The sequence below is a fragment of the Epinephelus fuscoguttatus genome, linkage group LG11 (assembly GCF_011397635.1).
Source record: "Epinephelus fuscoguttatus linkage group LG11, E.fuscoguttatus.final_Chr_v1".
Lineage (NCBI taxonomy): Eukaryota > Metazoa > Chordata > Actinopteri > Perciformes > Serranidae > Epinephelus > Epinephelus fuscoguttatus.
In genome coordinates, this window is record NC_064762.1 from 19,705,276 (window position 1) to 19,724,538 (window position 19,263).

The following is a 19,263-nucleotide window of genomic DNA, read 5'->3' on the forward strand; positions in this document are numbered from 1 at the left end:
ATAAAGGGAGCCTAATGTTCAGAATTTCAACACAGTTACCAATGTGCGGAATATAGAAGTTCAGAATAAGTTGATCATATAGATTATCTTTACCTGAGATGGACATGAAGATACCGTATCTCAAATGAAAGTTTTCAACCCCACCTGATCGTCTTGTCTGTCACGTTGAGTCATGTCAGTGTTAATTTATGTAGCCTCAAATCACAGATTTGTCTTAAAGGGCTTCATGTTTTCAGAGGTCACTTCTGTTTGGGTTTCCTATATGTCTTTTCAAGCTGGCCTGTGTCTTCAGCTTTTACCAACATTTTTAAACCTACTCTTTATTGCCCAACAGCTCAAACCACCCCATTTACCTCCTTCAACCACACACTGATCCACACAATTCCAGCCACTCCATCTTTAACTTCGCGTCCCAAGTATTGACAACAATGCCCCCGCGGCACCAGATGGAGAGCCATAAATCACAGGCACATGCACACCCAGGAGAGTCCATAAATAGTGTAACAGTTCTGAGGCTAAAGACATTGTGGTGAGCCCCCTGGTCCCCCAAGGGTCCAGAGGGGCTGAGGCAGCATGTGAGCCACTGGCCCAGAATTCTCCCATTCTCTCAGCGTCTTTTTATGCTCTCATTTACTTGTGAGTAAATCATAGAGGGGAAACACTGTGCACGTTTTCTTCAGCTACGAGCAGTGATGATGGTGGGTTGCCTGGAAGCGTTCTGCAGAGACAAACCAGATGTCTGGGTGGAGACTGTGAGAGACAAAGAAAGACAGAGATTAGGAAGAAGACACGGACGGGAGGGTAACTTGAGACAAGTTATTTTCGAGAAATTCGTAGGATTGTTTGGTTGAGTTTTGCCCCTCAGTTCGATGGATGAAGTTTTAGACAGCACCATAGTTTAGAAACCCGAACCAATGACTGACATGTTACTATCTGCGCTACCTTGATTTGATAAACCTCAACCACCTGATGTTCAAATAAGCAAAAACAATCAGTAGGAAGTTTTATTTCAGACCAAACTTAACACATTTTCCATATATTTTCTTGTCTGTTCCTTGGTAATTAACGCACTGTAACACCAGTCAGATATAACCCGGCACATATAGATGCCAGAGCACGAGAATTGATACATGTAATCCCTTCACTATCATAAAAGAGGTCCGAGCATGCTCATAATCTGAGGGGTCAGGTGGTTGCTGCAAGTGTGTTTCTGTTAAACCCCTGTGAGTGAATCTATTTTCCGAGGCACCTATGACACTCATCTGGACCACAACAATGCCCCCTTTCTCCTCTCCGCCTCACGCTCGGCTGGCTCCTCTGAATACAACCCAGGGTGAAATAATCCATACCCCTGAACCCCCCACACAGCACTCGCATACATAGAAACACACACATGAATAAACATGTTGGCACTTAAATGGTCACGCGTGTTGGGGCTCATTGAAAAGTAAAGTCTCGCTTGTTGTGGAATTTACAAGCACACACCTGAGACTGAGCTTAAGCAAACACCTACATACATGTATGATGCACTATTCACACTGAGGAGCAAATGAAACAGGCAGACAACACACTTAACACATGTAGGAGCTTTCAGCGAGAGCAAAAACAGAACTCAGAATAACAACACTGCCCTCATGTGGACACAATGAAGAAATACAAAGGCTTTACTGAGTCTATTTCTACTTCACACTTAAGCTCAATTCAATAGAACTTAATTTATCCCGCAGGAAACTCTTGTGCCAAGGACTGCTTCAGTTATGGTAACACCACATTATAAACGCATACACACAAACATACATACATATACATACAGGCAGTACATAGACAAAAGTTACATGATCAAAGTAAACAAAAACTCTTGGCATACAAACAGATTTGAATCTATGGACCAATTTCTGTTTGTGTCTTCAGCTGTGAACATTTAAAAGTGACTATGTTTGGGCACTGATGAATTTAGTGTATGAAATAATTCTGCAAGCATTATTCATCGGATTCAGTTGACCTTAGAAAGTCTGCACATGCCTTTGGGATGCAGGAATTACACAGATGCTCCCCCCCCCCCCTCCCTTAACACTCACACAACTTAAGTTTCTCTCTGAATTGCTGATAATCAGCGCTCAGTGTGAAGTCTAAAATAGCAACATTGCATAGGGAGTGAATGTAGTTGCTGAGGAGTGGGCAGGATCCATGCTTCACACACTATCTAATCTGCAGCCTGCATGTTGAAACATTCTGGATGCTCACAGGACGTAACCACAGAAGCAAGTAAGTGATGAGTTCAATTTCTCGTTTCATCCTTGTAAATAATTTTATTTGCTAAAATCTGTCTTTTTGTTCAGTCCTGTTTCTTTGTTATACTAAATGCAAATATTTGCAATGTTTCCTTGAACTTGCCCTGTTGTGTTGATTGTGTGAAGCCTCTTAATGCTTCACTTTCTTCTACAGTTGTCATGTATTGTTATTTGTGTCAGTTTTGACGAGCTAAAGCTTTGATGAAGACATCCAAGAGTTAATGTTAATGTTATGTGAAGATACTGTAATAATCAACCTATTTTCACAAGAAAACAAAAGGTTGTTTCCTCTTATTATTTATAATGTTCACCAGAGATCAGGTGTCCCATGGCAGCATGCATAGATGGCGTCGTGATAAGTGTTGCAACTGATTTAGGATGAAAATGTAGTAATACCAATTACTGATCAATGCATCCGAATGTATTTTATTCAAAGTTTAACACAGGCAGAAATTACTAGCTTGTTGTTAGAGAAAACGTTCAGATCACTCCTCGTATTTAGAGAAGACTAGCCTTCCGGCAACAAAATTCATTTTCTTGCTATAAATGATCTTGTTATCTCGAGAAATTAGCATTTTGTTTCATTGTGAATTACATAAATTAACCCATTGTTAGAAGTAAATTAGATTTGTTATCTTGAAATAAACACAATTTAAAAAAAAATTAACACATTACCTAGAGATAACAGTATTAAAAAATAATTGCAAGCACCACCATTTTTGGCTTCCGTACTTTTCCCTGTTTTACCTATAAAACTAATATAAGCTCCTCTGCCTTTCATGGTTTCTTTGCATTGATCTAAGGTGCAACTAAACAACTGAGTTCTTGTTTTGTGTTGTTTTCAACTGTTAGCTTTCGGGGTGCTAAGGTCTAAAAATTTTTTTACAATACTTGATACTGTTGCAAGTATTTAACTGGTTCTCTGGGTGTTTTTATGGTTAATAATTCAGAGTCAGTGCCAAATGAATAACTAGTTAATGTTCTTCTGACACAGCTGATGTTTACATTGCTGTATTTACCTCTCAGTAGTGGCGTAATCTTCCCTCGACACTGGCCTCCCTGCAACGAGTTGGTCTGTTGTGATAAGAGACTGAAGGTGGTGAGGTCACCATTTAGAGTCCTTATCTTTACAGCCATTTAAAGGGCTGGTGCCTTTGCCAGCTCTTTAACTTGTTTTCAAACACGTGGAGTTTTGTCAGCACTTTGGTGTATTTTTCAGCTCTATGAGGTGACTGAAGGGAAAGATGTTGTAATATGCTTTTGGAAAATGCCGCTGTCAGATATATTAGAGAATATGTATGGGGTGCCGTTTGTAAAGTGTCTCACGCTGAAAATAACATCAACATTTTGCCACATTTAGCTTCAAACAATGTTTAAAAAAGTATTGCGATTTTTTTAACGTCACCTTTTACCACATTTACAGCAATATTTGTTAACTTAGAAATATATTAAATAGTTAAATCTAAATATTAAATGTGGCACCTAAATGTTAAATGTTAAATCTAAATATTAAATCTAAATCTAAATGCTAAATGCTAAATCTAAATCTAAATATTAAATCTAAATCTAATTCTAAATGTTAAATCTAAATGCTAAATATAAATATAAATATAAATGTTAAATCTAAATATTAAATCTAAATCTAAATCTAAATGTTAAATCTAAATGTTTTGGGTGAAACTAAATATTTAGCTAATATGCAAATTCACAGTGCCGGTCACCGGAAGTACCAAAATAAAAGCTCGAGATGGTCAGACTGTTTATAGAATCAAATAACGAATTAAAACCAACTTATCGGGGGAAATGGACACTTGAACATACATTAGCGTGATAATACTATATATATATTATACTATATATACTACCTAAAATAACAAGAAACGTGTTTGGAGAAATTTTATTTGATGTGTACTTTGAGCTGTTAGTGTCCCTTCTGAGGGAATCACCCTGTTGTTTACAAATACTTCCAGGTAGAAAACCAGCGGAGTTTAGCAACATATATATATGCACATCTCACGTTTTTCACGTCACTATATCACCGTTTAGACTAATCTGGTGTTTGTAAAGCCTATAAACACTATGACTGAACAAACATTACTATCACGGTCTGAAATTAATAACATGGTTATCGTAGATTAGCGGGGCTAACTGTTAGCTGTTAGCCCCGTTAGCAGTGTCTGTAATGACTCACTAACTCTAAACGGTCCGTGAAGAAAATATTTTTCCAGCGGATGTCTTAGTTACAACATGATTGAGCTAACTGGAGTAGTTTAATGTCGTATCCGACAATGGGAGACATTTAACAGATGACGTCCTGTTAGCTTTGCTGCTGCTGCCACTGGTGCTTTCTAGACATCGTGATTTCCCAAAACTGAATAAATACCACACATCGCAACACAAAACTGCTTTGCTCGCTCAATCATGTTGTAACTAAGACATCCGCTGGAAAAAAATATTTTTTTCACGGACCGTTTAAGAGTTAATGAGTCATTACAGACACTGCTAACGGGGCTAAGAACTGACGGTTGTTAGCTTAGCTTAGGTTGTTAATCCCTCCAAAGGGACACTAACAACTCAAAGTACACGTCAAATAAAATTTCTCCAAACACGTTTCTTGTTATTTTAGGTAGTTATTATCATGCTAATGTATGTTCAAGTGTCCATTTCCCCCGATAAGTTGGTTTTAATTCGTTATTTGATTCTATAAACAGTCTGACCATCTCGAGCTTTTATTTTGGTACTTCCGGTGACCGGCACTGTGAATTTGCATATTAGCTAAATATTTAGTTTCACCCAAAACATTTAGATTTAACATTTAGATTTAGATTTAATATTTAGATTTAACATTTAGAATTAGATTTAGATTTAATATTTAGATTTAACATTTAGATTTAGATTTAGATTTAGCATTTAGATTTAGATTTAATATTTAGATTTAACATTTAGATTTAGATTTAGATTTAGCATTTAGATTTAGATTTAATATTTAGATTTAACATTTAACATTTAGGTGCCACATTTAATATTTAGATTTAACTATTTAATATATTTCTAAGTTAACAAATATTGCTGTAAATGTGGTAAAAGGTGACGTTAAAAAAATCGCAATACTTTTTTAAACATTGTTTGAAGCTAAATGTGGCAAAATGTTGATGTTATTTTCAGCGTGAGACACTTTACAAACGGCACCCCATAAATATGCTCATCAATGTTATGACTTTTATCTTCTAAAATATAAAAGTAATGGACACCAAGAATTATAATGAGGTGCTGATCACTGGCAATAGACTTGATTATAGGAAACAAGTGTCACACACTCTGGCTCCATATGCATTTATTTCATTATGATGATGTTTCCACCTTTGGGCTATTTTCAAGATATGTTTGTTGATCTTGAAGAAGGCCCAGAGGAAGAAACATCATCAAAATAAAAGCAATGCATATGGAGCCAGAGTGTGTGACACTTGTTTTCTACAATCATCACTTCTATCTCTTACAAAACAGCTAACAAAACAAACAGTCAGTGGTATTATTTGAACATCAGTACAGTTTTATCAAATTCAGACAAAGAAGCCATGATGACATTTTCAACTGTGAAACATATTATATCCAAACACCTGAAACACAATAGATTTAATTCATGTAATTTAATATGTAAATATATGTATAGGTTTGATGGCTTGTAAACTTACAATCTAACTTGTACTAACTTGTACTGTAAATTACTTAAAGGTTTGGTGTGTGAGATTTAGGGGCATTTAGTGACATCTAGTGGTGAGGATTGAAGATTGCAACGAGCTAAAACTTCTCCCACTTAGAATTTCTTCAGTGTTCAGTGCTGTTTTTTACCAGGAGCCAAATTATCCACAGAAATCTCCTCCTCTCCAAAACAAACAGACCAGGTGATTAAAACTGGTAAAAACACTGAATAAAACAGTTTCACGTTATAAATCATTGTTTCTCCTAGGCTGTTCAACATGTCTGAGACGGGCCGCTAGCCCAGCACCTACTAATGTGTGCTCATCTTTTATCTCTGATAACTTAAAATCCAGACATTCAGGAGGTTTTTACTATGAGCTGAATTATCTGCAGACGTCTCTTCCTCTCCAGAACAAACAGACCCTGTGATTTAAACCGACAAATGAATAAAACAGTTTCACATTAGTGTTGTTCCAACACTCTTGTCATAGAGGGGCTACTTACTACGGTGGCCAATGCAAAAAACCAGAAATGCAAATGGCACTATCTAGAGCCAGTGTTTGGTTTGTCCGTTCTGGGCTACTGTAGAAACATGGTGATCTCCGTACACAAGGACCTGCTTCCTGTTGTTACCTCTCTCTCGGTGACAGCTTAATTTTAGCTTTGCTTGTTATTAGCTAGTAACTAGCTTCTAGCACTCCAGGACGGCGAGGCGTTTGGGTGCCATTCACTCACAATGGCTTTAATGCAGTCTTCATCACAAAACAATACACAAGGCCTTCTCATGAGGGTGAACAGTAGCCCTGAGCTTATCTAGACACTTAATTCTCCTGCTATCATCACTACCTGTGCATGCATCTTCACCATGACACCCCAAGAGAGCTACTTCCCTCCACAAGTACACGTCACACCCTCACACAGGTTACCCACAAGGCCTTCGCCCTTAAAGGGACAAAAGGGTGAGCTGGTAACACTATGCAGACATTAACAATTCATTTTAAGGTAACAACAACACAATGATTCTTATTTTCAGGTGCTTATACACTAAAGAAAACATACTGATTATATTATACTTCATTTCTGCCAATTTGTCCCCCTAAATCCTACACACTGAACTTTTAAATCTCAACATATTTCACATTTCACACATTTTTATTTTAACATTTGAAACGTTTTTCTTGTTTAGTTTCACAGTTGGACACATTTCTGTCTTAAAATGCTTCTTAACATAGTCCCATATGTTGCTGTATGATGTGTAGCTCTGCTATTCCTTCTTGGTGAAGCATCCTGTACCAAATGAGCCATCAGAGGGCGTCATTTCACTATCGTCTTCCTCTAAAAGTCATTCCATATTGAGAATCCAGGGTAAATATTAGTATAAAATGGACACCGTCACACCCACCTTTTATTTTAAGGATTACCTAATTTACTTTCAAACATGTGTATGCTATTGATAGAAGAGTTTTAAATATGTAGGGTATACATAGCAGCACTGCGGAACAGTGGTGTTAAAATTACAGGACTCTGATAGATTTGGTTTGTGATGTAGTAAATAAAGATATATCTGTTTCACTGCTGCTGCGCTTTGCATCAGCTTTGTGTCCTCTAAATAGCCATGTCTTAAAACTGACTACTGTAATCACTCGACACATCAGTTTGGCTCAAACACACACAGTGAGACGTCCATTATCGGAGGAGTACCTGCAGGAAAGGGAGGCAGACACACAGGGGGATAGGAGAGAATAGAAAAGAGATTATATTGTGTGTATGAGTGTGTGCATGTGAGTGTCAAGGCCACCCACAGATGAGTTCACGAGGACGAGGGGTTAATCTGTCTACTCAGACGGCCGTTGCAGTGAAAAGGCTGGGAGGAGGAAGAACCACATAATCTGATGTCCCGCCTGCCGCTCACTTGAGCCAGCAATAGTCTGGGCTGGGGAGGGTGTTGCTCAGCATAGCCTCCCTAAATGGATTACAGGACAGCACATGCCAGTGAAAGGGCACCTGGATGCACATACACAAACATGCATGCACACACACACTGTATGTGCAGGTGCACAAGCAGAGGGGATTAGTTGGGAGTGCATTTTTCAACCTCTGCGAGGAGCTTAAAGTCATTACCAGCTGAGACAGACAAGAGGTGGTGGAGCTGCTCTGCATCTTTGACATTTCTCAACCTTTTCTCTCAGTGTTTGAATTCTTCCTACACTTTGACCTTCACTGGCTGCCAGCTAAATGATTCCCCTTTCTTCCAGATATCTGTTTCACTGAAGTCTGACTTGAGTATCAGGTGCCTGAAAGCTGCCATAACAGGAGGATGGAGGCAAAGTCAGACCCAGAGTCCGAGGCCCAGGGCACGTCTCTGGACACATCGGGGTTCGAGGTAACCGCCGACCGGCTGGAGCAGCTGATGAAGAGCATGGAGGTACTGTTGTCGGATGTGGAGCAGCTGCGGGGACACTGCAGCCACCAGGCCACTGAGCTGATGCGTGCGGCGGTGGAGCTGAGGCAGCAGCAAGACGAGCTAAAGGAGGGTTACGCTGAGCTGTCCAGAGAGATGCAGGAGATCATGGATTCAGTGGACGACCTGTTCAGCACCAAGAGTGCCTTCGAAGCCAAAGAGAAGCAAGCACAGAAACTGAACCGGCAGCTCTGAGGGACAGAAAGTGACTGACGGACTTTGTTTCTCATCGAGGAGAAAACTGTGAGGGGTGTGGTTTTGGATTTGGATGTGTGGGTCTGAATTTGGATGGGATGGGTTTGGAGGTGGGGAGAGATGCTGGGGTTTGCTTTAATGAGATTCTAAATGGCATTATATAACATTTTTGTAGTGCAACCTTGTACTTTTTAGGTCTATATCTGACAGCCACGGTCACTGAAAATAAGTTAGTATATTGCAGGAATCTGTATCAGTACACTTAGTCCATTAACTATATCACAATGCATACAGCCTCAAAAATAACCAGGAAGTTGAATCAACACTCTCTGTTGTAGTTTTAATAAAACGTGAACATTATGAACAAAGGTACAATTTGTTGCATTGCTTTCATACTAGATTGCTATGTGGACCTTTGTTAAATCAATAACAAGACCATACAGACCTGCGCTGCATATCAACAAATGATTTACTATAAGCCCTTTTACACTGCCTCTTCAAGATGGGAATTTTGGGCCATTAAGCCGCCAAGCTGCCTCGCCGATCTGTATAAAAGGTTTAATCACGGAATGGAGGGATAAAGTTGTCTCGCCTTTAAGTCAGCATTGGAGGTATTAACAGCGCCAAAACGACATCTGTATAAAAGGGATGGCCAGCAGGACGGTATCATGGTTGGCACGGATGTGATGTATTGCAACATCTAATGTGTACCAGGAGATTTAAAAAATAGCTGATAGCAGCTAGCAGACAACTCAAAGAAGTAGAACAGTGGCCGAAAATGTCTGCAATTTGGGAAACAATGAGGTCTGGGTGGTTCTTACCCTCAAAGCAGAGAACAAGATCAACAACCATATAACAGGGATGATAAATGCCATGTCAATGTCATTGTTATTGTTTAGAAAGCACTGCTGATGCACGTGTGATATGTCACACTCCATGATGCTGATATGCTGTCTAAAATCATACACTAGAGCGATGCTGCCGTTGTTTGGTTCTGTATAAAAATGGCATAAATAAAGGGCTTTGTGGCGGCCCTTTAGTACAATCTCTGCGTAAAATGGGCTACTGTGTGTTCAAGGTGAGAATTTCCTGCTGGGGGACAGAGTTGTTTTGCCTTTAAGCTGGCATCAGAGGTAGTAACAGCGCCACAACGACAGCTGTATATAAGGGACAGCCAGCAGGATGGGTTCATGGATGGCCATGGGTGTGACCTTTTGACGATGTCTTATTCGTGCAACCCACCAGCTACCAGCAGTTAGCAGCTAACTCAAAGAAGAAGAACAGCTGCCAAAAATGCCTGCTAAAATAAGGAGATTCAAGAGCCCCTTACCCTCTGAGCAGAGGACCAGATTAGCCACCATATAACAGGAATGATAGATGATTGTTTTTGACTTGTTATGTCATTGCTATCAGCGGCTCTATAGCGTGATCCATACGTTAAATGGGCTCATGACTTCTGCTATCACCATTTCTTTTCCTTCCCACCCACTAACAAACAAATACATCACAGTTATCATCTCCCTCTAACAAGGTATTCTGTGCTGACAGTTAAAGTATACATCCACACCAAAGTATACATTATACGCTGCTCTCGTCAGCCTTTATGGCTCCTGCAGCTTTTTCTCTGCTGAATTTATGGCACAGGAATGTTGCTCCTCACCGATGGCTGCTGGTACATCTTCCATATTCTTTTCCCATCCGCTCTTCCCTCCACTGTGGCTTCTCACTAAAATAAACCTAAATGGAGCCTTAAGACAATGTTTACCTCCCAGAGGCTGTGTGCTGTGACTTACTGGTCTGTACTTAGTGGTTCTGGGACGTGTGAAGGGGACAATCAGTGGCTAGCGTCCTGAAAAAAATCAATCAGCGGGTAACATCAAGAGTTTTGACCCTCAATCATATTCTGGTGGGTTTCTTATGTAATATATATGCAACAATTCATAGGTGTGGATTCTGAAGAGGGTGCAAGGGACAAGTCCCCTTCAGTCTTTAGAACATGTAGAACATTTTGTCCCCCTGATAAAAATATGAAAGTAGCAGAGGACTTTTTGGACATAAATAAAGAGGTTTACACCATAAATTGATGCAGAAAAGGCACAAATTGATGCATAAAAGAATGAACCAGACAGCAGGATTTTAAAGTGTTTGATGCTCAAACTTTTCTGGCAAAGGACCCCTGAAACCCCCCGTTTCATATGTCCTCTCCAAAGTTGAAACGAAGCCTACACCCTTGCAACTATTAAATGCTGCACATCAAAATATTCTCTTCCTTTTCTTCTGTGTTGGAACAATTATTTAAATCAGCTGCTGCAGAAAAGCAGATTTTTGTTTTTGATCATTTCTCTAACTAAAACCCACGGGTGCTAATGAGAGGATTCAACATAAAACTATAACATCAGTAGTCCCACAGCCCTGAGGGTCTTAAGTGGAAAAACCCCTGTTCCAAATCCAAGCTTATATTCAGCGTTAAAAAAAGAAGTCAACATTTTGTGGCTGAAACCTGACACTTTATGGGCTGTGGTGTTGGTGAGCAAAGAGGGTGAGGAGATAGAAAGCCGGGTGTCAGTGCCTACCTTCACTACTGAGCTGCACATCCCTCTGGACTGCTGGTCTACCAGCTGGGAATTCACTTCAAGAAGGTAAGACGAATCTGATGATGATATTAGCTGTTTAATATCTGTTGCCTTGGCACATTAAATGCACGTGTGAAACATTAGCGAAGACATCCAAGGATATCAAGAAATGTGGATACTGTTTGATAAACATGTATTACTGCACTCATCATTCATAATAAATATAATAGTTGCATTTATTTTTTGTTATTTAGCTTTTATCCTCATCAGTAGTTCTGCAGTATCTCCTGGTGAAAATGAACATCCTACAAGTTCTGGGTCTCCTGCAGCTGCTGGCTGTACCTGCCTTCACTGTGAGTCTCTCTTTTACCAATACTAATAATACTGTACCATTTGAATGTCCATGTCAGTAATAAGCACGCGGGAAATTGCAAAGAACACAATGTCCTAAATGTCTGCAGAAAAAAAGCAACGTATGTTCTTTCTGACACATGTGTTTATGTCACACAGTGGGTTTATGCAAAGTGCATACTGTAGGGGACTGTTTGTGGCTAAATGTTCCAGCGTCTATATTTGGTGTCTCTAGCATGCTCTTAGTGTGTGTTAGTGGTTCGTGGTGGGCTCTGATATGGTGTGTCAGAGTACTATGTGTTCCAGAGGCTGAGCAAGAGGGAGTTTTACTGCTTTTTTGTTTTTTTTTCAGCTGACACGTCCTACCGCTGACTACTGGGGAGAGTTTGGCGCCTATGGGCCTTGCAGCCGCACCTGTGGCACGGGAGTGGCTATGAGAACCAGGAAATGTATCACTTCGAGGTAAAGACGCAGGGTGATAGGATTGTTAAATATTTTGAATTAGGGATTTGGTTTTTGATAAAAGTAGCACAATAATTCTTATGTTTTAAATACATCTGTGCACAATAGACTCTATAAGGTGTGTTATCACTCTTATCATGACATAAATGTTTTTATTTACTAATATCAAAAAGCAATTGACAACCAACTATTACTCATGATATATTTAACAAAATAATTCAAAAATTAACTTTAAAATTAGGTTCTCCATGAAGGTTTTTTAAATTAAATTAAATTAAATTAAATTGAATTGAATTAAATTAAATTATATTTTTTGGTAGAGTTTGCCTCCTTATTAGAAATGGGTGTGCACAATATACTAATACAGTAAATTAAAAATTCTTTCATAACTTTTTGTACAGGCCCAGTTGAATACTGCATTCCAATAAAATGTATCACAAAATCCCATGGCACACCGGGATTTGCATCACGGCACACCGTTTGAGAACCAGTGTTTTATATCATAATCAATCATCAATTATATTGCATTGCTTTTTTATTTTTAGTTACTACTTGACTCTGTAGAAAACACCATAACATGATGTTCAAAGTTATGTTCATGATCTGCATTTAAAAGTGTAAGACAAGACCAACACAGCCAAATGTATTACACAATAAAGAGAAATATTTGGTTTGCAAGTACAGTAAATATCATTCTTTCCTCTCTCTTACAGGACAGATGGAGGACATAACTGCTTAGGGTCTTCCAAGTCCTTCCGTATCTGTAACACACAGGTAATTATCCTTAAACTTTATATATTTTAATTGCCTTTATATAAATTGCATCCACCCTCAACCTGCACTAGTGGTAAAAGATGCCGATAATCCAACACTGTGTTACTGCAGGAATGTCCGGCTGGATCCAGAGACTTCAGGGAGGAGCAGTGCTCCCAGTTTGACAGAGTAGACTTCCAGAGCAAACGCCAGACATGGGTGCCTTATTATGGAGGTATGGGACCTGTTATGCACTGTACATCTACACTACTCGAGTCTAAGTGGAGTAATACTTTCAATTAATTCCTGGTGCTTAATTTAACCTCCTTAGATTTTCACTTACATTAAAATTGTATGTACAAGATAGACATACATACTGTGATTGTTTTATTTTCCTGACTTCCTCTCTGTATTGCGCTACAGTATATAGAAAGCCCTGGTTCATAGCAGTCAAAACATATCAAAAGTTTGTGCAGATACCATTTAATCTATTCATTTATCTACTGTTTGTTCTGTAGCAACCAATCCATGTGAGCTGACCTGTGTCCCAAGAGGAGAGAACTTCTTCTACAGACACAGACCTGCAGTGGTGGATGGGACAAAGTGCTACGTGGGCCGCACTGATATCTGTGTGGATGGTGTCTGCAGGGTGGGAACACTATAATGACAGACTCTCAGAGCTCTATATTTTCCTTAATCAGTCACTTTTATTTATATTCACAAGTGCACAAGTATTGTAATTGAAAGTAGTTTATCTCTCTCCAGATACTGACCCAGGGAGACTTTATGGGCTTGGATGAAGACACTAATTCCGTACACGCTGCTGCCTCTGTTGCTGTTGCTCCCCACCCAAGAGAGACGCTCACATATGTCTACAAGACTGGTGTCTTTGGCCAGTGCTCTGCCGCCTGCAATGGAGGCATGCAGTACCGCACCGTGCAGTGTTGGGTTCAGGACCCAGCGAACCCCCGTGTGGTGGAAGAGACTTACTGCATCACCCAGCGCCTGCAGAGGCCACAGAGCCAGCAGGCCTGCAACATGCATGCGTGTGCTGGTTCTGCTGGTGCTGCTATTTCTTCTGCTCCTGCTGCTGAGTACAGCGTCTCCAGCTTCAGTGTGGTGTGTATCTTACAGTAGAGAGCTTTACATTTTGACTCTTATACAGACAGACAATGGCATATTGTCTCTGGCAAAGGAATAGGAAAAAGTTAAAGACCTAACAAAAACATACCTCTAGTGGAATTACAACATAAGTGTACCAATCAGTGTGCACTTTTGCTGCATTTGTGCACCGTCCATTGATTGATTTTATTTGATAAATTAAAAAACAGCACACAGATATGCATGAAGTACTAAAATTCATTGGGATATCACAATAAAGTTTCATGACTGATTTCCACTAATACACCTATAATGAAAATAAAATAAAATAAAACAAAATGAAATAAAATAAAATAAAATAAAATAAAATAGAATAAGATAAAATAAAGTAAGAATCATAAGTATTATACAGTCAAGAGAATTAAAAAAACAATCCAAAACTCAGAGTGGTCCAAGACAGGACGTTTTACTATACGAATCCATTTTTGTCTGCTGTTTTTTTTAAAACTTGTCAGAGAATGGGCAGAGAAATGTCCTTCTACCTACTTTGCTTTTTAGAAGGGGGTTGTTTCAGGTTAGATGGACTGGCTCTTGTATTTAATCTATAAGAGTCCCAATTCCGAACATACTGAAAATACCCAGTAAAATAATTTTCACTGGGTATTTTATCATGGATGGGTTACTGAACAGGCCTACAGGGCACAGGCCAAGGGACAACAAGGTGTCAGAGCCCACAAAAAGTGACAGAGAGCAAGTACAAAAAGATTAAAGATGACTACAAAGAGACATAAAACAGTAACAAAAACTGGCAGCACAACCACAGACACAGAAAAATTTTGACATTGGGGAGCCCTCTGCATGTCTATGCTTAAGCCTTTTGTCTCATAATCCGCCCATGGTAGAAAGAAAAAGTAATAATATAGTCACTGAAACATTGAGGTTTATAGTCATTATTATAACATTTTGTTGCATCTAGTTTGACATGGCAACTACAAACTGTCTTGACTATGGTCCTGTATCTATGATCATTATGTTGAGGTATCAAAATTTATTTTGTCATGACATGATGTTTATTTTGTTGTGGGACTGACAAAAATCTTTGTCGCATGTGACGGTCAGTGCTCTGTGACTTGTGGGGAAGGCCAGCAGACGAGGGAGGTGACCTGCGTGGGTGCGAGAGGTGAACGCCTGCCTGAGCGCGCCTGCAGTGGGCTGGCGAGACCCGCCTCTGTCCAGACCTGCCGACGACCTGCCTGCCACACATACATCACCTGGCATGTGACTGACTACGGACTGGTGGGTGAAATGAAGCAAAAGGGGAGAAAAGTGTTTGACTAGGTGTCTCTCCTTATGTGTTATTGACCCTGACCCTATTTATCCTGTCTTGTCTCTATAGTGCACTAGGAGCTGCGGTGGTGGTGTGAGGGAGAGGAGAGTGGGCTGCTTCGACACTGATCTGAACCCTTACCCAGAGGACCAGTGTGGCCCAGCTAGCAAACCTGTCTCTGTGGAGACATGCAATGCTCAGCCATGCCCCAGGGCACAATGTGAGCCTAAATCTGAACACACACTCTTTCAGTTTAATTGTCTGTGCTTGCTTGTATTTAATCTGTGTACTTTATGTCAGTGGTCCCAAGTGTGCAGGACCCCAGGGCACATGAAAACATCATAAGAGGATTTGTACCTCATGTTCCAGCAGACCCTTCAGGTATGTAGAGTGTGTGGTGGATGGTAAATGTTATTCTCTCTCTATGCATGGTTGAATGTACATATTATGTTCAGGTGAACACATCCTCAGGCAGTAAAGAAAATGTGCCCTTACGTTGTAATTGTTGCTGTCTAGACCTTGATTGCACTGCTTTCTCATCGTCTCCCTTGTTCACAAACCTAAAGCCCAGAGTGCTTCTTTTCCTGCCTCACCGCTGAAAGTCATATTTACATTCTGAAGAAAATATCCATCCAAACTTAACTGCAGCCAAATTTAATCTGGTACAGTGTGTTTGTTTGACCATGTCTGCGTCTGTGTTTACTTGCTTTATAGCTTCCAGGCCACAAACAAACATTGTATATGATCCCTATCCTGCTGCGGTCGGTCCTCACTGCACACAGTCATACTATGGCTGCTGTCCTGACGGCTACACCTCTGCCACGGGGCCCGGGAACGAGGGCTGCTACCAGAATGACTGTGTTCGCACCAGGTAATGCTGCTGCCTGGATCCAATTCTTGTAACCAATGTGACGTCAATGAAACTGATAAATAATGAACTGGCTCAATATAAAGTGTGTCCAACATAAAACAAAAACCTCTCTTCTTTAGGTTTGGCTGTTGTCTGGATGGAGTGACTCCAGCTCAAGGATTTGGAAGGATTGGATGTCCTGAGTTCCTGACAACTGTGGTAGGAATCACATCCGCTTCTTGTCTTTTTGCAGTTATCTCACAATGCAGATTCATTAAAGGGACACTCCACTGATTTTACAAGCCAAAGTTACTCTACTCTTCATGGAAAGTGCAACTCATCCTGTAAAAGTAGTTGTCTTTTTTGGCTGTGGAGAAGCTTTGACAAGTCTGAAAAAATAACCTGATTGATATCATTATGACATCATTGAGGTTATCTTAGCTTTAAGTAACGAGTGGGAAATTACAGCTCCAACAGTTCATTTCACCGTTTCTAAGTTTAAGCCGTGCATATTATATTCTGAACCAGTTAGCATGAAACTTGTCTTTGGACTGCTGCTTTATCTTAGTAACATTATGGCCCGGACACTCCAAACTGACATCAGAGCTCTAGTGGTGATGAAGGCTGACTGTTGCCACCCCTCTTAACGCCTGTGTCTTGGTCAAAAAGTTGCACTGTGACCAACTAGCATGAATGCTCTGTGCCTGCATGAAAGGGAATTACTCAAGACTGCAACAGGTAGCAGTCTGTATTTGTCATTCAAAAAGGGAAACTGGAAGACCGAAAGAAAGGATTCAAGAAGCTAGTTAGCCAGTTAGCACATTAACAACACACCCTGATTTTAAAAGAACAAAGGACATTTATCGTGTTAGTGAACAATAATGCAAACAATTCCGAACCATTTCTGCTAAAGAGCTCAATGGCTAAAAAAAATATTCTTACCTAATATAACAAGTGTGTTTCAATCTCACTCCCTTTTGACTTCAGCCGTTTGTTTACCTTCCTCAATTCCATTTCTCTTCTTATCCACCGAGCCGAACTGCCAATCAGAGTGATTGTATTCACTGACGAGCTCCGCCGTCTCTAACACTGATTCGACATGCTGAATCGCTGGAAGAAAAGCCGACAAGGGCAACAAGGGACACACCACAAAAACTAGGACGACAGATGTTCACTGCTGGCCCAACGTCACCTTAATGTGTCAGGGCCCTTACTGTTACGTGTTAAAGGATGCTGGGGATTACTGTTAATGCTGACATCACTAGAAATGCCATTTGTGCTAGTCTTTTCAGGCTCCATCAATAGTCCATCATGTTTGCATGCCTTCAACTTTACATTATTGAAACTTGTCTGTGTATAGCAAGTGATGCTGCAACAGCAAAGGGGGCTCATATAGAGAGGGAAAGAGAGTGTGCCAGGTGTGTTGTCCAGGGGGCTGATGCAGCGTTTCAGTCTGTCCTCCAGTGCTGAAATTTATTAGACATCACTATAGATGTGTGCAGGAGGCGAACAAACAAGTACAGGTGCAAACTGCTTCATTTAAATATTTAAACAAAATGGTTTTAAAATCCAGAATATAACTTCTATAGAAAGATTTATTTATTTTTAGTTTTTTTTTTTTTTTTTTTTTTTGCTTTTTTGCCCTTCTTTCTGTTATTTTTGCTGTTGCTGTTCTTTTACGTCTTAATGTTACGAGCTCCAGTACTGTAGGTGGCAGCATGCACCTTTAATGTTGGTCTGTAGCCTGCCATTTAAACCAAAGAAGAAGAAGAAGAAGAAGAAGAAGAAGGATAAAGGTGCAGGAATTTCATTATAAGCATTATAAGTGCTTAACTTGCGGTAATCTGTGAAATTACTTGCAATCCTGCACACAAATTTAGGCCCTGTTTAAGTACAAATTTAGAACAGACAGCCTGGGGGTGTCACGGGTCACACGGGGGTGTGGAGTTTAAAACATGTGGACAATATGGGAAGAGTAGAATCCAGTGTTTTTGGAGCATTGTAAAGTACCTCATTTTAAAACTCAAATTAACCCTCTAAATAGTCCCTGTCATGTATATATACAGCATGTGAAATTTACTGGCCATACAGGATGATTTGCCATCTCTCTTCCTGTCCTTTAAGCAAAACCCACCACCTCCAGCCCCTCCATCCACCGGTGACGTATGCTCCTTGCCTCGTGACGAAGGCCCCTGTGATACCTGGAAGGTCCGCTTCTACTACGACTCAGGCACTAGCAAATGTACCGAGTTCTGGTATGGAAGCTGCCACGGCAATGCTAATAACTTCATGACCCTGGAGGCATGCCAGAGAGAGTGTGGGGTTGCAGTGAGGGAGACCTCACCTGCACCTCGCAGAGGGACCCCAAGGAGAGGGTCATCCAGCAGTGCTTCAAGGGCCAGGGCATAACCATGCTCCCCATTAATACCTCCAAATCAGTGCTGTCCCTATGAAGCTAGCCACACATTGTACGTGTAGTATTTACATACAGTATATAAAGTCACACACAGACGTGTATTGTAAAACTTACCACACCCTACCTTTCAGTTAAACATCAGAGTCTACATCATCTTGGTAGTCTCACGCTATAACTTACATGATTTCAGATTATGGTTCTGATTGTTACCTTTTAAATCTTTGGTATTTTGTTTGTGATGCTCACTATATTCACTTATATAGTTTGCCTTTTAGATCAGGGCTATAATAAAATGATGTCAATGTGATTACGAATGTGAAATAATACAAATGATCAATAAATCCTCAGCTATCTGGTAACCTTGAAATAAAATGGCGTGGTTAATCTTTGTCTCCATCTGCTCTAGCAATGTTACCAAAAAATGCATTTCACCTTAATTTGACAATCATTTGTATTAATCTATTGGTCTGTTTTAATAAACAAAACACAGTGGTGTGGTGTAACTCGCTGCATTTACTCAAGCAATGTAGTTAAATACAGTTGGAGGTGACAGTGTGCAAAAGATCCTTATTTTCTGTTAGGTCTATTTTACTTCTACGTTATGCTTTTACTCCATCACATTTCATTGTTACTACAATAACAGTGATGTAATGGTAGTTGAGGAGGTGAGGATACCACTAGTAGACGGGTAGGTTACTGAGGAGGAGTGGGTGAGAATGGAATGTGGTCCATTGTTGTCAATAATTAACATTCTGACTAATGCAATTTTGACTAGGAGAAATGC

The 19,263-nt window shown here is 40.1% G+C and overlaps 1 protein-coding gene across 2 annotated transcripts; it reads left to right on the plus strand.

The window, feature by feature from the left end:
• Positions 1 to 2,101: 2,101 nt before the first annotated feature.
• Positions 2,102 to 19,262, plus strand: paplnb (papilin b, proteoglycan-like sulfated glycoprotein). 2 transcript variants are annotated; one of them, XM_049589500.1, is made up of 14 exons: positions 2,102 to 2,265; positions 8,246 to 11,285; positions 11,474 to 11,572; positions 11,923 to 12,032; positions 12,746 to 12,806; positions 12,918 to 13,020; positions 13,304 to 13,434; positions 13,551 to 13,904; positions 15,006 to 15,182; positions 15,283 to 15,433; positions 15,514 to 15,594; positions 15,928 to 16,084; positions 16,204 to 16,282; positions 18,188 to 19,261. In XM_049589500.1, exons 3-14 carry the CDS (start codon positions 11,516 to 11,518, stop codon positions 18,470 to 18,472), a joined length of 1,746 nt encoding a protein of 581 aa, XP_049445457.1. In that variant the 5' UTR covers positions 2,102 to 2,265; positions 8,246 to 11,285; positions 11,474 to 11,515; the 3' UTR covers positions 18,473 to 19,261. The 2 variants fall into 2 exon arrangements, with proteins under 2 accessions (XP_049445457.1, XP_049445458.1); XM_049589501.1 differs by having other exon boundaries at positions 8,246 to 11,572; positions 18,188 to 19,262.
• Position 19,263: the final 1 nt, after the last annotated feature.

Bases quoted from the DNA above. Each gene is read 5' to 3' on its own strand.
- paplnb (XM_049589501.1), top strand. From the start codon at position 11,516: ATGAACATCCTACAAGTTCTGGGTCTCCTGCAGCTGCTGGCTGTACCT. The intron at 12,033-12,745 runs GTAAAGACGCAG...TCTCTCTTACAG, and splicing joins AGGAAATGTATCACTTCGAG to GACAGATGGAGGACATAACT. The intron at 12,807-12,917 runs GTAATTATCCTT...GTGTTACTGCAG, and splicing joins TCCGTATCTGTAACACACAG to GAATGTCCGGCTGGATCCAG.